This window comes from Alligator sinensis, unplaced genomic scaffold (genome assembly GCF_000455745.1).
Source record: "Alligator sinensis unplaced genomic scaffold, ASM45574v1 scaffold126_1, whole genome shotgun sequence".
Lineage (NCBI taxonomy): Eukaryota > Metazoa > Chordata > Crocodylia > Alligatoridae > Alligator > Alligator sinensis.
Genome location: NW_005841842.1, coordinates 5,058,370 through 5,076,184, shown reverse-complemented (window position 1 = coordinate 5,076,184; position 17,815 = coordinate 5,058,370). Strand labels below are relative to the sequence as shown.

At 41.7% G+C, this 17,815-nt stretch overlaps 1 protein-coding gene across 3 annotated transcripts in view; it reads right to left on the bottom strand.

The window, feature by feature from the left end:
• SEMA5A (semaphorin 5A) overlaps positions 1-17,815 on the bottom strand; it is a 593,698-nt gene that overhangs the window by 268,295 nt on the left and 307,588 nt on the right. For all 3 annotated transcript variants that reach the window (XM_006015687.3, XM_025205600.1, XM_025205596.1), the window contains one exon: positions 8,517-8,579. In XM_006015687.3, the coding sequence (XP_006015749.1) occupies positions 8,517-8,579 (63 nt within the window). The remainder of the gene's footprint in view (positions 1-8,516; positions 8,580-17,815) is intronic.

Below are 17,815 nucleotides of genomic sequence, written 5' to 3'. Positions count from 1 at the left end.
TTAAAGCTACAAACTAAATGATCCAAATATAGTGTGTAGGCTTCTGCAGTGTTCTTGACTTATAAATACTAACACTTGATAGCCATATTTTATTTGGCTCACTTCTTGATCTACTAGTTATTGTAAGCAATAGTTTATGGGTTAAACTCTACGAAGTTTAAGGTACAAACATTAGTCACCTGAAGTTAAGTGTGCATTACACTGTCATATGTAACACGTATCCTTATATATTTTCCCTTCCAACTCTTTTCCTTTCTCGACTCCTTAACTTAAGGCTCAGAGTGGCAACTACACAGAAAAGCTGGAGGCAATATTTAGTGCAACCTCCTTCTCAGATAACAAGGTCATATTTAGAGGGCCAGAACTCAGCAACTCTGCTGAGCAACTCTGCAGAGAAGGTATTTGAACTGTACCCCTTAGGTAAGCTCCATCCTTCAGGCAAAATATACTTAAGGCCTCACTTGTCCCTATGATGCAATGACCTCCAAAGAGGGAAACAGCAGAATTTTCAATTTGTGAAGTCTCCCCCCTGATTCTTTCATCAAGGAAAAAGGGAATAAATAGGTTACCCCCCTCTTAGCCAGCAGACTCTATTTTGTTGACTGGCTGGAGGCCCTGGACAAACCTGCTCCAGCATGATTTAGAAAAGTCCATCTGCCACAATTGTCTCTTGTGATCTGCAATGACACGCACCTCCAGGGATGACTGTGATGCACCCCCATATCTGGTTCCTCTCTTCTTCTTGCCATGTCTTGACACTAGATTAAATATGCTGTTTTAGGAAGCTGCCTTTGGCTCACTGGACCCAGCCATGGGTGCCTTGCTTCCCCTTTACTCATCTCCAGTCCATTAATCTGGCTAGCCTACATGGGGATCTGTCCTTCTCTTTCCCTCACCCTCTCTGTCCTTGGCTGGGGACTCAGGCCCGGCCCAGACTCCCTCCCACCTGGCTTCATTCTAAGCCTCTGGCCCATCTGAGCTTTGCCCCTCTTCTGGGCCTCAGCCTGGATGAGGTTTCCGTCTACTTCCCTCCCAGAAACAACCACACACACAAAAGAGAAAAGGGTAAACAGAAGTAAAACCAAGAGGGAAATATCATAGGGTGCTGAGCACTTTGCTCTGCAACCTCCATACCTCCCTCAAAACCTCCATACCTCCCTCCCCAGTCCACCGGGTGTTACTAACAAAGGAACACAGTAAAAAAAGAAAAGTAAGTAGACCCTTATTGGGTATGCATAAACAGCCCTCAGTCCTTGGGGTGCACCCACTCCGCCCAGTCCCACCTGGACCAACATTAACAGTCTTCAGTCCTGCAGGACCCCTCCTGGGTTAACATAAACAGTTCTCAATCCTTTGCATGCTCTCTCTCCCCAGGACCCCTCTGGAGTAACACAGAATGTCCTCCTTGCTTCCCACGCACCCATTCGCTCTCTCTTCACATACAGAGGCTCCTCAATGGTTGTAGCTTCTTTTTCTGGGTTTGCATTTGTCTTTATCCTCTGGAGGGATCCATCCTTCTCTGTCACTGGGGCCAGCCCCACTCCTCTGCCCTGGAGGAGAGTTTTTATCCCAATCAGGCCCTCTTCCCTGGTCAGCTAAAAGGGCTTCTGGCTCCCCTGACCCAGATCTGCTAATCTCCCCTTTGCATCTTGCTGCTGCGTCCTGCAGCTGGCAGCTTGCAGGCTAGGCTGCACACAAGGCAAGTCTATAGCCATGGGCCAGTCATTTCTCCTTAGACAGTCTCTGTTTTCAACTGCTACCAGGAGCTTGCCCCTTCCTGGTAGCTAGGACCTCTAGTAATCTGGCTGCTGGGGCAAACCTTCCATCTGCTGCACATAATCCTTCCCCACTTTGGGCTACAAAAGCTCTGGTTTTAAAGATACCTTGCTGATTTTTCTTCCCTGGCTCTTTTCTCTGTAAGAGGGTTAGGGTTCCCTGTTACAAGATCCTTCCCTCCAGTCCAGTAAAGGGCTTCTACAACAATGCAGAAGGAAATAGCCTCATGCAATTATAACTTTGATTCCTTCCCCATCCTGAGATTTGGTGGGGTAAGGAGGAAGGACAGGGAACTCTACAGAAAGAACACCAGCTCCTTGATCTGTCTGTCTTACCTCCTCCATCTACACAAAAGCGGAACCCACAGCTCTGCTATGAAACAGTTTCTGTAGTGTTGGTGGGCAGAGGTAGCCTGCTCTGAACATAGAGAATACCTCCTGTCTGCAGACACAGGTTCTGTAGCTAATTAAAATGCATCAAATGCACCTCATTTTACCTGGTTATTTCAATCAGTTAGCAGAACACAACCAAAGACAAAGAAAGTTTTCCAGACCCCATTGTTTCTTTCTTTCTTTCTTTAATACTCAACACAATAGGAGTTAAAAGAAAAGGAATATAAACCACTTAAAGACCTGGACAATCACCCTTCCCATCCCTGCCCGTGCCCAACCAAGGTCAGCAAGATATACCGGGGCCAAATCCAGTTTGGTCCTATGAGCACCTAAACAGGCAGAATTTAGGCACTCAAGTTCCAGGGAGCCATCCAGTTTGGCCCCGCTGCACAGGCTACTAAATTTAATAGGTGTCAAAGTTTAGGTGGCAACTCTACTTTGGATTATAAAGTTCCATGGGCACCCAGATGCAGAGTCCTAAGCATGCTCAGGAGGTATCCAGTTTAATCACCTGGTATGCTCCAGCAGCCTCCATGTCACATGTATTCAGCATTCCCATGCTTCAGGCTAGGGGATGAGCTTTAGTTAAAGTACCCTGCCACCATTTTGAAGCATGAGATGGTAAATACACTTGATACTGCAGGCACTTTAGAGTGGCTCTGAAAGTCGCTCTAATTAAAGTACCTCCCGATCCCTGGCGCACATGTAAAGGTTCCCTAAGTGCCCAGTGAGATCTGATCCATTAGACCTACTCTGAAGACTAAGTTAGTTGGTTTGCAAGTGATATCTCCCGAGCAATACAAGTCAGGAATCTAAGCTCCTGCCTGACTGGGTGTTTCCTACTGGCTAGCTTTAGATACTTCTGGGGCTTTCTGCAATGTCCCCTGGAGGCATATACAGCAACTCAAACTGGATCATCTCTTCTGGGGCAAAATGCATATATTTTAAGCACCTTAACCACTATGTGTAGACATACCCAAGGCACAACTGGTTTTTAGGCCCTAACTCCTGACACTTTATAGCAATATCAGCAATGATAGAGTAACACAGCTTGTAGATCAGGATTATAGAACACTATTTTCTTCAATGGGGTATGAGGGAAGAAAATGAAAATCTGTGCTTGCACATCACAGTACCAAGGTCCAATCTTGTTTAAATGTATGCTTAGTACTTCTCTTGGAAAAGGCGTTTAATATGAACATACGATTTTGCATTGCTAGAAATGAACGTAGACATTTATTGCTGGCTTTGAACAAGGGAAACATTCAATGTTGTAAAGATAAGATTCCAAGAATGCTCCTGCAGTTTCAGAATTCCTCTTCCTCTCATTCATCATGCCAGATGATAATCACTGTACTGTGATTCTCCAACATGGGTTGGCTGTTCTTTTCATAGTTTTCAGACTCAAAAAAAAAAAAAATCCTACTGCGAAAACACTGGGGCTTATGCTTTTATTTACACACAACACATTCCTACCATGTTATTTTCCACTATATGTACCCTTTGATCAAAGTAATTTGTCACATTCAATTGTAATCTAAGCGTGCTTTTCTTACTTCAAAGCAGTGTCGTCTGTGAGCTGGCTAGCTGATAAGGCTGGATGAATGTTTGAGGGATACATTACATTAAGAATCATAATGTTTTTAGGGAAGAGCAAGGATTTAGAAATTGAAACCCCTAAAGTATCATGCATAATTCAATGTAAACCTGAAGTCATTTTGGGGATCTTTCTTACCTTTTCAGATACTGACTAGTAACTGTTCTGCCTTCTTGTAATCTACTGCTATCACTAACTGTCTTCACATATAAGATGATGCATCTCAGATGGTTTCCTTGGATTATATCAGCCTTCAGACTTTGCTTCCTTCTTCTTGTTACCATTACACACCCACACAAAGATACATATTATATAGAGAGAGAGACAGTGAGAGAGCGTGTGAGCACACGCACTAAACCTGCCTTTTAATGGCTAGCAATCAATACTTTATTAGCCAGCATTTCCCAAACTAAGATATGGAACCAGGACAAAGGAAAGGGGCAGAAAAGGCAAAACGGTCTCAGATTCACCTTCTCCAGTACTATAAGTATGTATTTGCTGCAAAAGGTGCCTCTTCAAAAGCCATTTATCTTCCCTCCCTTCTCTAGTCTTAAAGCACCTAATTTAAAAGGAGCTTCTGGTGGTGTGTGACAAAGCAAGGCAGGAGAAAAGAGGAAAATAGAAAGGTGTCTCAAGTGAGACAAATGTGGGGAGAGGGGCAATGGCATTGTAGTGGGGTCAGTATTACACTGGTTTGTGTGTGAGAGAGACTATGGCAATTTGCAGGAGCAGAAGAGCCACTGTTACCAGCAGCCCAAACTCCCCAACACTTGACCTCACCTCTTTTCATCTGTGGCCTTCAAAATAATGAAATCTTTGTCACTTCCAAAGAACGGTAGGGTATAGTGAGGCCCAAAGACCAGAAAGGCTAAGAATTGAGATGTATGGAAGAAGAGGCAGCACTAACAAGTTTGAGAAACAGAAAATAAAAGACAAGAAGGAAAGTTTAAAAAGAAGAAGAGGAGGCCAGAGACAAACAGGGAGAAAAGACAGAAACAAGGTATGAGAACTGGGACAGAGCTACAGCATGAGTGAATGTGGACATCTGTGGAACTGGCATGAGAAGACAACCTTCACAACAAGATAGAGATTCACCATTTTGAACTTAGGAAATTGACTGTTATAATACTAATTCACAAGCACAGATTTTATGTAATAGTTTATCCAGAATAAAATATCTCTGCAGGCTTACAGAGAAATCCTGGCCCCACTGATGCCAATGGAATTCTTGACATTGAGTCCCCCAGGGACAGCATTTTATCCCCTGCATTTCCTTACAGCCATCTTCAGGGGGCAGTTTTTATATTTCATGTGCATCCAAGTTGAGACCTGAGCTTCAGGCCTGGTTCTAGGTCACTGAAGACCAAGTTCAAGGCCACTGAAAATGACTTGGTTTGGCACCGAGTTTCATGGAGACAGAACCTTTAAAGAAAACACTTTAAAAATATTTAAAATTCCATCTTTCTTGTTAATCTGCATTTAGAGGTATATGTCTAACCAACAACCTATATGTATTTTTTCAGGTTTTTTATATGAACACTGGGCTAGATAGAAATACTTTTTTTATTTATTGGTTTTTAAAATGAGTATACATTGATCCTTTCCATAATGAAGGGAAAGCAGTTAATGCAGTTTAATGTTTTCCCAGAAAGAACCAAGACTGTTATCTTCAGTTTGAGTCCATGTTAAGCAAAATGGTTATAAAAGAAAGAGCTTACTTAACCTAAGAACGAATCCAAGCCATGAGTTTGAGTCATGTTCTTAATGAAACAATAATTAGCAAATAACCTGAAATGATATTGCATAACAGTGAATGTTGGTAACAAGTTTAGGCATAGAGTTTTAAACAGACACCAAATACTCAGGAAAAAATGTTGATTGAACCTAAAGAAGTTTACTTCCTTGCATTCAAAGAATTTACAGTGGAGTATGTAGGAAATGGAGCATAAGCAACAAGGAGTTTGTATATCTGGGCTTATCACACGAAGCATATATTTTTACTTAAAGAGATCATAATTTTTTTTCAGCAATAAGAGAAAACTGATTTATTAAAAAGAAGGAAATTAATGAAAGGGACATTAATTTTAAACACTCCTTTTGGCATATCTGCCCCTTGTACCTTTTACTCCCTGCTGAAATGAGCTGTTGGAAGAAGCATTTATGATAACTAGGTTTAAAACCAATGAAGTTGATCACATAGTATTTGGGTTTGAAAGCAGTTTACTAAACACCCACCAGGTTTCTCTGGGAAACTCATATAAAACTGAACCCTCCTCCTATGATGTATTATGTTTAAGAAAATAAGTGCATGGCTAGTCTAGACAGTGAGCCATTAAAACTTAAACCAGGAGTAAAATTTACTCCTCTCTCATTGGTAATTAATAGGGGTGCACCAATAAAGATTTTCTTGCCTGATACCGATAGCCAATTATTAACCAGCCATATAGGCCAATACAGATCTGATAGCCAATTTACAAGAATTCAGCTGGGCAGCAGGGAGAGCAGTGCCCTGCAAGTAAGTCTGTGGAAGGGAAGGGGCATGAGGGGCAGATCGAGGCTCCCACGGTGAATGAGGAAGTGGGGCAAGGCTTGTCCAGGGGACATGGGAGAGTGGGGACGGGGAGCAGCTTTCCGCCACTGCATGCACCCTGGGGGAGGCCTGAGGGGTGCCTGCCCCTTCCCCCCAGAGTTGTGCATGGAGCTGCAGGCTGCCCACTGCAGGCTTAGGGCCAGGGACAGCACCAGCCTCTTGCCGGGGGGGGGGAGGCTGGGCCGGGCCAGGGCAGGCAGGAGCAGGGTGGTCAGACAGCGGCAGCGGTGGCTCTGGGAGGGGTGGCTACAGGGGAGAATAAGGTGAATTTTGGGGTGGCTATAGCCCCCCAAGCCCCCTCCTACTGCTACCCCTGCTCTGAGCACTCTGTGCCGCTGCCTTTCCCTTGGGAGCCCCCCACTTCTGGGCAGGCAGGGAACATGCAACCAGCGTGGGGCTTCCGAGGGAAAGGCAGAAGAGTGGAATGCCCTAAGCAGGACTGGCACTAGGGAGGGCTTGGAGGGGGACTATAGCTACCCCAAAATTCACCTTAGCTCCCCGTAGCCACCCCTCCCAGTGCCGCCACCACCTGCTGTCAGAGACAGTACTGTCTTATACCAGAGTCATTTACTGAGTTGAAATGCACGTGTGAACAGTGACTGGGACCACACCAATTTGAGCCAGGGTGGAGCAACCCCAGGCTGGCAGCAGGTTTGGGGTCCACAGTTTCAGTGCTCTTGTGCCCCAGACAGCCCCTGCAATGCCACCCAGAGCCTGGACCTGGCCCCCTCAAACCCGCTGCCAGCCCAGGTCTCCTCCACCCTGGCTCAAACTGTTGCAGTCCTAGGAGCACATGCAGATGCTATGCCCAGGAGCAGCTGACTCCAGTGAAAACTGTGCTGGAGTTTATCGTGTAACCTTAATGGCACATGTAAATGCACCCACAGTGTCTCAAAAAGATCTTCATGGATGCGTGTGCTGTTTTCCAAGTTGAAAATGTCTAAGATGCTCCAAACTATAGGCTTGACTGATTTGTATGAAACTCTAGGGATCTTTATGCCCAAAGGCAGCCATCTTCCCAAACAACTTCTTAGGTTTTATAACCACTGTATATTTTATGTATTAATCTGGTGATTCAACTACTTAGATAAAGTCCAGTCCAACACTGAGACTAATATACAGAATTCTTGATTTGACCTTAATTTGATAGTTGTACAATTCTGTTCTCAATTTATACTTTACCAATTCTAACACTAGCTTGGCACTGGTGACAGGTGTTCTTTATTTTAGTTTTGCTTGTTTAGCCATTTTAATAAAGTTCTCAAATCTAATACTTCATGATATTTCTTTCAGTTAACAGCATGGATCCAGATCATATGACAACCTGGGTGGAGTGCATCTGGTCAGCCTCCTAGCTTAATCAATTTCTTTTTTTTTTAGCATTTGCTTCTCCTATGAGATAGCATTTCTAAAATGCAATGTATTAACAGTGAACACAGAAGACTGCTGTACAAGCACCTTCCCAACTGGTGGACACTAACCACCTTGGGAGAAGTAAAAGGGACAAAAAAAGACTACTTAGCAAGGTGGGTTATGCTCAAATTAATATGGGCAGTTCAGCTCCCAAAAAATAATGTTCTCTCACATAGGAGGTCTGTTTTGCCTCAGCTTTGCATTTACCTACTTTGTGTGCACTGAAAAATATACTGTAATTAGTCAAAACTGGAATCTGACTCTGGAGACAAAATCCTATTTTGACATCAATAGTAAATTTCAGATTCTCATCTTCATTTTCAACTGAGTTGGGGTCATGAAGCAACAGAACAGGACAGAAGTTTAATATGTTGTTAAAAAATGTACCCTACCCCCTGAGAGATGAGTGGATTTACACCAGTGTGCTGAAAAATCAGATCAAAATCTAGTGCTGTGTGTTTCACAGACTGCAGGAGTAAGACAGTAAAGTGACAGAAGCTGAATAAGGTGGGTATTGTTACTCTAGTGCCCTTGATATTTCCAGGAAAGAAGGAGCTATCCTTGTCTCCTGTTATTGTTCATATTCTTTTGCCTCCACTCCAATAAATGTAATATTGCCTCCCTAAAGACTCACTTCAAAAAGGAATGGGAGATAACAAGAATTTATAGAAAAGAGGTTTGTACACTGAATTGTACTAGTCACTCAAATATAAGTTCTGATTAAGCTGTACAGCTGTCACCTTCTTACCTTTGATTTGCCCTTACTGTAACAGGCTCTTTTAGTAGCTTCATCACATTGCCACTCTGCTGCCTGAAACACAAACAGTTATGGACACAGATAAGTAAAATGCACAAAACAGAGACATCCAACCCACAGTACAGTCTTATACGACACACATCTGGTGCATTATCTACTAATATAGAAGAACATTCATTCATAATATTCTCCTAATGGCTTTTTTTCTTGTTCCCCAGGAGCGTAAATATTATCATTTTCCTTTTAATACAGAATACTCCTGAGTTTAAGGTAGGTCTGTATTTTTCTGACTTTCAATATAGAAAAGAAAAAAAAAAATCAAATAAAGTCATATTTACAAGGATACAGCATCTGCATTGTATATATGAGCCCGCCCACCTTTCCTTCCTTCCTTGTACGTACAGACCCAGTCCATTTGTAGGTGAAATATTTCATTGTAAAAATGTGCCTTCTGTTTGAAGGAATACAGTACTATTGATTTCTCAGAAATTTCATGTTGGTGATCTCAATCGAGACCTACTATTAGATGCAGCAACAGTATAAAAAAAATTACAAATCACAAATGCCACTAATTAGAACCATGCTTGGCAGGTCTAACAAAGCTAAGAAACTGAAAAAGCACGCAAGGCAAAACACCCTCTCGGCCTGCCTACATGGTTTAACGGCCTGCCTCACCATCAGGGGTCAGTGTTATGGAGAGATATAGCCATGGTGTTGTGGAAAAGCATGTATGTCACTGCCCTTGCTTTGAGTATCAGCTGAAGATTTCAGTCCTTGGGGCTACCAACACGGCACTAATCACAAGCACTAAAACATCCATTTAGTCAGGTTGGGGGCACATACAAAACAACAAACAGTAAAACTATCTACTATAGAACTGAGGTGATTTATCCTCATTTCTGTGCTGTCTCCCCATTTCAGCAGATTTATGCTAGAGGTGTTACACTATTTTACCAGGCTGCAGGTTCAGTGCATGAACTAAACCTTATGATTTTGTTATCTAATATTTGAATGCTATGACTTGGAAAATCTACTATTTAAGGGAACAGAGTGGATGTTTCAGAATGTACACACTGATACACATGTACATTTGCAAGTAGAGTGTATTTTATAGTAGCCGTACTTGTCACATGGAGAGAGTATTTAAGAGCATCGTGGACTACATCTGCTTTCTACCAGACAGAATAGTGAGTTCTTAGCTAACTATTAAAGCTCAACAGTTTAAACCAAAGTCTGCCCATTTTCATTTACCAATAAATAATCAAAGACAATTCATGCTGATTTAATGCAGCTTATGTTTTGTACCTGACCTTCCATAGAGACTGGATTAATAGCAAGGAGGCTCTGTAATTAGTAAAAATAATAGGCTGAATGGCTATTTAAATGAATGGAAGAAAAAGCCTTCAGATTCTACTTTGTAGTATTCTTTGATTTGCCTTTTCAACTAACCCAAGAATGAGGTTTTTCATTTCAAGAAAAATAACCTTATAATCAACATCCCTTCCCTCCCTGCTTCATCCTTTCCATTTAAAACATTTCTATTGCAGATGAATTTGTACAGCAGTGGGGGGAACTCATTGAAAACTTCTGAAACAGGCTGGAAGAATCCATCAGTGAATGACCCTAACGTTTGTAACAAATTGTATTCTAACAGCATGAGAAAAACTCATACTGCGTTATATAAAAAGGGAACAATGGCTTAACTCTTTTCATTCTGTTGTAAGAAAACTAATTTTACCCCACTAATGGTAAGGACATTACAAAGGACTGTTCCTGGCAGACCAACACAGTTTTCTAAAGAATAAGGATTGCTTCAGAACAAATACCAAATGCAAGTGTCACTATGACACAATAAGCCTATACATTATACAGCATTATGTGTCGGTATCTGATTTTGGAAATGTTATCCCTAAAGGGCACTGAAGGTTAAAAACTTTACCATGCTTCCAATGCATGGAAGTACAGAGGAGTTACTGGGAGGAGGGCAGTGCAGGAAAACTTCATGGGCGCATTTAGATGAGCACACACATTCAGTTTGCAGTGCCACAGAGCTGTCTGTGGCATAGCAAACCACATGCGCCACACATGCAGGCATTTGCTGTGCTGCTAACTGCAGCATCAGAAAAAAGACATAAAAAAGCAGGGTGGTACACATGCCACATGCCACCCAAAACCAGAGCCTGGCCAGCCAGAGCCACGCTCCAGGTGTTGGCCAGGTTTTGCACACCCAGATTGCTGGTGCTGTAGCTCTGGGAGGCCCCCAGGACTACAGGTAAGGCTGCTGGGGCCTGCCCAGGTGCTGACCCCAGCCTCCCCCTACCTCACCCAGAGCATTTTTCTCCATGTTAACCCTATGTGCAGGGGCGTGTGCCGGGACAAAAAGCCGTGGCACAAATTTGTGCTGCTGCTTTTTACCCCATGGCAACTGCACACCCCTGCTCGTGAGAACATGTCCTATAGGTTTAAATTGAGGGCTTGAAGGAGAGCACTTGCCATTTGTGAAATGAGTAGGAAATATTAAAGCAGGGACTCTTGGGAGTGAGGGGGGGGGAGAGGGGAAGAATGTGGAGGAAAGATGACAGAAAGCCAAGAGAAAGAAGAGGAGGAAAAGGAAAGATTAACTATATGCTGATATAGATGAGCTTGCAGAGTGAACAGAGATATAGGAGAAAATATAGAGGAAATTAGAAAAGTATAAAATATTAATAAAGTCACAGTTCACCATTAAAACAGCATGTTTCCAACTGTGTGAAAAACCAATGACAAGGGAGTTTTTTGGAAGAGGGAGCTGTGCCGCTGACTTGGGTTAATACTGTTTAAGACTTCATATAGTAATTATAAACTTAAGGCTTCACAACACCTCTGATATGGTTGTCTTTCGCATGAGGAAATTGAAGCAGAAATGTTTTGTTCTGACCAATATCCTGCAGTACAGTACCATAAAAAGGGTTATATTCCAAGTGTCCTATTTGCTGTAGCCATGCATAATTCATTAGACCACTTTACCCACAAGACATAATGCTCCATGCCAAATTTTCAAAAGCAGGTTTTTGAATGCACAACTTTAAAGATTCAAGGCCTGCTTTTGCTTCTCACACAATCAACTCATCAGAGCCACATTTTCCCTGTCTCTAATGTAGAGGAAATAATATTTACTCTAGGTGAAAATATACTATACAGTTTTAAAATATCTTCTCTAATACACAAAACTGCAGATCTTCCCATTTTAAAACCTGGAATTTCAAACTGAGAAAGATTATGTTGCTTGTCTGGAGCCTACTTCTTAGTCTAATGAATTGGACATTGGTTTTGAGAGTCCAAAAATCATGATATAAGGGTGACTTGCTGTATGACCCTAATAATGTCCTTCAAACTCTATTTCCAAATATGCAAAAGTTGGTAGATATACTTAACACCTTCATCAAACAGGTGAGGAGCATAATCAAATGATCCTTGGAAAGAGCTACAGAAATACAAAATATTATATTATATTATCAATAAGATGGGAGAGATGGGAATAGAATTTAGGAATTAAGATCCTTAACCCTGTGATTAATTTTCTAGATTATAAAATATGGGGGCAGGAAAACTTTGTCACTCAATTCAAACACATTCATATAAGATGTGGCCATTGTGACCATTCACACATTAATATAACTTCTATTTCATTCTCAACAGACTTCCTTTAAAATCTCTACTGTATAGTCTAATGATTAAAGCACCAAAATTAGCACATTATTTATGCCTGCAGATGTGAAAAAGAAAAAAAAGCACACTTTAGTTTAAATTTGGCATACTGCTGCGCTGAGCCCAACACATGCCCAGAAGAGGCAGCACATGAGTCTGACCTGGCTCTGCAGCAGCTGTATAAATCAGGCACTGTAGTAGGACTTTTTGCCACTTTTATCTAATAGGTGATTGAATCAGCTATTAGATAAAAGTGCCAAAAAGCCCCGCTGAAGTGCCTGATCTATACAGACACTGCAGAGCCACCCTAATGTGCTGCTTCTTCTGGTAAAGCACAGTTTGTTTGTTTTTCACATCTGCTAGCAGCCATTATTAGTTAAAACCTAAAATGAGTAACAGGACAAAGACCTCAGAGAGTCAAAACACCAAAACCTGCTCATGGATTTTCTTCAGTTTTCAGCAAGAAAATGCAATGAAATTGAATGCAAGCCAAATTGAAAATCCAGTTTATCATACTGCAAGTACCCCTTTCTCTGTTCTTTGTACAGATAAATTGAAATATGGATACTAACTATGAAGATACCATCTCATGTTGCCAGATACAGTAGCCAAGGATGTACAGGGGAAGCTAGATCAAATCAACTTTCATAAGTAAATGTTATATTTAAATATAAAGCCAATTAAGTTGATAAAGCTCTGAGTAACACGTTGTAAACTTTTAGTGCAAGTTTTGCCTAATATGCAATCCTGTTGGGGAAAGAAGAATGTGTATTCACCCTGATTCCTTTTATATTAGTGATGAAATTAAGAAAGCAAAGATAACATTTGAAACTAAGTATACTTATGTTACTCTAGGTAAATGATTCTAAGTCAGGGTGTCATGGCACCCTGCACTGCCATGAGATCCTTTTTAAGAGTGTTGTGGGGTGCTGTGCAATATACTCTTAGGTATGCAAACACATATACAATTCACAAAATAAATCTGAAGATTTCAAAAATACTCTAACCTGTTGAGGTCTTCCTAAGTTCTTTGCAACAAGATTTGCTCTAATATTTTTCCATAGCCAAAAAACAACATAAAGTGAAGACTTAGAATTTTCTGAGGAATGCCTTAATTTTAAAAAGGTGGAAAACCACCTATGCTGGAAGAGGCTGTCATAAAAGGGGACACAATCAGATAATGTGTTACAAGGACACTTGAGCATTAAAATATAACCATTTTAAATACTAATACACAGGCACAGCCCAGCCACACACGTAGAGTACTTGCATTTATTGTTAAAGTAAGGACAGCAGATATGCTAGATTTATTCAGCTCTTCTGGACTGGTGGAGTACACCGGTTCTTTAAGTGACTTTGTGCTAATGCAGGGTGGAATGTCAAAACAAGTTAAAGAGCATCAAAGGAGTAGAGAGGCTTTGCATAACATTGTAAGTGAACTTTAAACTCAACATTTCAGCGGTCACTGGAGTGCTAAAGAGAAACTTGACTACAACACACATGCCGTATGAACCTGGTCAGGGACAGACTTGTGGAAAGCAATTTGCAAAGGTACATTACTGACTTATGCTGACCCAACACTCAATGTATTGCCCAATTATTTTTAGTTTTCTTTTCTTTTCTTTTTTTGCATTTTCTCCATTGATAGACATTTTGAGAATTCTATTTCTGTTCCAGAAGATAACTTTTTTTGTGAGAATGCTACGATTTTTAACAGACCAAATTCTGCCTTTTAATTAGCTCTTCTGGAAATATACAAAGGGCAAGCTATGGGAAAAAAATACTATCTTTCAGGAGAAAACAGTTTAAACTTCATTTAAAAAGCAAGCAAGAGAAAAGCATGTTACATATTAAACCAAATCAAATATTTAAAAAAAAGTCCACCAACACAATCACACTGTAATTTTATCTTCAGACGCAGCTGATGGATGACATGACTTCAAGTATTAGGATGTCTAATTGACACAAATTAACGTGTGTTATTTTAGAAAGGCAAAGTTTGATGTATGCAAAATCACTACTGTAATCTATGGTGAAACTGTTAGTTCCTTAGTAGCTCTTAAATACTTCAGTGGAATCTGGATTGGTTGGGCAAAGAACTGGGCATGGAGCCATGCATGACAATTATCTATTAAGTGCACTACTGAGATTCTCAGAATATGTCTTTTCTTTCTTATGTCATAGTAAACTATACGTATTGCTAGCACTGGAGTGACGATGTGGCTGTATTGGTCCAGAAAAATATGCAATAAGCAAGGAGTTTTGTGGGCGTTATCTTTTATTGGACCAAGTGCATTAAGAAAATGCATTGCATTCGAAAGCTTGTCTAAGTTTCTCCCAACAATGTAGCTGGTTCAATGAAAGATATCACCACAAAATTACTCACCCAGGGCTCCGCTTGTCCGCACTCATGCCAGCCCATGCTGGAGCAGCCCCTGGAGCAGCCAACACCAGCTGCCTACACCAGGGCACGGTGCAGCCCAGGAGCAGAGGTGAGTGGGGACAGGCGACGCCCAGGTGCGGAAGGACAGGCAGAGCACAGTGCAGCCCAGCAGCTGCAGGCAGCTGGCGCCAGCCACTCCCAGGGCCGCTGTAGTTGGGGTAAGTGCAGCTTTGTTTCCTCTGCTTTGCTGCCTTGTGCAACCCCAGGAGTGGCACCCCTCCCCCCACCCCTTTCCTAGTCCCAGCCTCACTCTCTCCCTCACTGCCATGGGAACCTATCCCTATTTGTTACATTGTAAAGTGGGTTCACTTTATGCAGATTTGATTTATGTGCCGTTCTCTGAGAACGTATGTACTGCATAAATCAAGGGAAACCTGTACAACAATAAAATTAACTGAGCCAAATTCATAGATTCATAGATTGTAAGACCAGAGGGGACCTTGGAAGATCATCGGGTCCATCCCCCTGCACCAAGCAGGAAAGATAACTGGGGGTCAGGTGCCCCCAGCAAGATGACTGTCTAGTCTCCTCTTGAAGATTTCCAGGGTAGGTGATTGCACCACCTTTGGAGGGAGCTTATTCCACAGTCTGGACACCCTGACTGTGAAGAAGTTTTTCCTAATGTTGAGCCTGAATCAGTCTTCAAGGAGTTTGTGGTCATTACTCCTGGTCCTCCCCTCGGGTGCCCTGGTGAACAGTTGCTCACTGAGCCCTTGATGTACTCCCCTAGTGTAGCGGTAAGCTGCTACCAGGTCACCCCTCAGCCTTCTTTTCCTCAGGCTGAAGAGTCCCAGATCCCTCAGCCTTTCCTCATGTGGCCTGCCTTTAAGACTCTGATCATGTGGGTGGCTCTTCTTTGGACTCTCTCAAGCTTGTCCATGTCCTTGTTGAAGTTTGGTGCCTAGAACTGGATGCAGAACTCCAGCTGTGGTCTCACCAGTGCTGAGTAGAGCAGAAGAATCACCTCCTTGGTTTTGCTGGAGATGTATCGATTGATGCACAACAGAGTATTATTTGCCCTGCTGGCTACAGCACTGCACTGCAGACTCATATTCATACTGTGGTCTATTATTACCCCCAGGTCCCTTTCATTCATGGTGCTAGTCAGTTTGGTGCCAGCGAGCCTGTAGGTGTGCTGGGGGCTGCTCGTCCCTAGATGAAGCACTTTACAGTTCTTGACATTGAACTTCATCAGATTCCGATCTGCCCAACTTGCTAGCCTGTCTAGGTCCGCCTGTATCTGTAGCCTATCTTCAAGCATGACCACGCTCCCCCATAACTTGGTGCCATCCGCAAACTTGGCCAGTGAGCGCTTTACTCCCCTGCCCCCTCCCCCGACATCCAAATAGTTAATAAAGATGTTGAAAAGTACTAGGCCAAGCACTGACCCCTGCAGGACACCACTGCCCACATCTAGCCAGGATGACAGATCTGTTCACTACGACTCTCTGGGTCCTATCCTGCAGTCAGTTTCTCACCCACCTGACTGTCTTGGAATTAAGGCCACAATCCTCCAATTTTCTTGTGAGGACATTGTGGGATACTAGATCAAAGGCCTTTTGGAAGTCAAGGTATACAATGTCATCCTGCTCACTCGTGTCCAGGTGGTGAGTTACCTGGTCATAGAAGGAGATGAGGTTCATAAGGCAAGACCTTTTGAAGCATGGGGATATTGAATACATATGATGCTAATCTAATGAGCATGCTAATCAGCACAATCCAGCAGACTCAAAGGAAAAACCGCTATGTTTTGTACAACTATTCTCATACGTAACTTGGTATGTTTTACAGACATTCCTTCCTTACTGTTTGTGCAGCACTTTGAAAGCTTAAGAAAGAAAGTGATATGGAATTTTGAAGCAGGACATAATTCCAGTAAAGGACCAAATTCCAACTAAAACTAAATAGCAGAAAAAAATCTTCTATGACAAAAAAAATATTTCAGCAGCTTGTCAGAATAAAAATTAACTAGTAATAGTAAGTATATACTTTGCGGCAATAAAGTGTACCACAATAGCTTGGATAATGGTTGAATGGCAATAGACTCTTGTTCAAAAGTTAAACAATGATATCTTTAGTGAGCAAACTAAATATATGCAGTTGGGCTGGCTCCAGGGGAAACCAAGAGGCATGCCAAATGCCACCGGATTTGTTCAGATACCTTTGCAGAAAGCAAAGAGGAAAAAACACATGCAAAGCGTTAAGAATGCATAAGAGTACTTCTCATTGATTGGATAAACAATAGTCAAGAAGGACAACAGTTCTTGCCTTCTTCATATCCAAAGGCAGCAGGACATGAAGTCCTGCCACAAATTTTCCAGATAAGTTATAAACTGATTAAGGGGGAAACACAAACCTTTTCATTTTGATATAGCCCCATTATGAGATCCTAATCAATCAGTGAATGTCAGCCAGGTTCAGAATATAAGAAGAGCCAAGGAAGGACTGGTTAATTAGAGTTTCTGTTATTAGATGTGCATCCAAGAGAATGAAAACACATTCCTCTTCTAGTGCTATCAATGGGAGCTGCACTTATAAGAATCGAGCATAACTGAGTCCCTAACAATATTTGTAGTATTGTGGCTAGACAGACATACAGACATTTGTAATGTGTATATTAATACACACACATATATTACATACACACTTCTTTGACGTGTAAAAACAAAATGTACTATTACATGTCACAGTGAAAGAAGTTAATTAGCCAGGAACCAGAAAAATGAACAGAACTATATTCCAGACAGATGGTCCAGTACTCTTTAGGCAGATGGCTCTGCTAATTAGATACTGGCAAAAAATAACATTAAAAAGGTGGTTTAATTACATGGTGCCAAAAATTAACAACTACATGAGTTTTTCTCTTTTCTTTTTTTATTATGTTTGCTTTCACATCTTATGTCATGTATTTAAACAATACTTTGGGGATTTTTAGGTATAATGGCAATGAGCATGATAACTAAATGACAATGAAGACACACTAATAATACCTGCTACTGCTCACGTAAGTATAGAAATGGAATGCCTTGGACAAAAGTTATGATCTGTTGGGCTATAGTGGCCTTCAGCCCATACAATTAACTTTCAATAAACACGTATTTTGGTGTCCAAGAGCTAGTTCTAAGGAGATTATAACGGTGGGTATCAGAATAATCTAGGC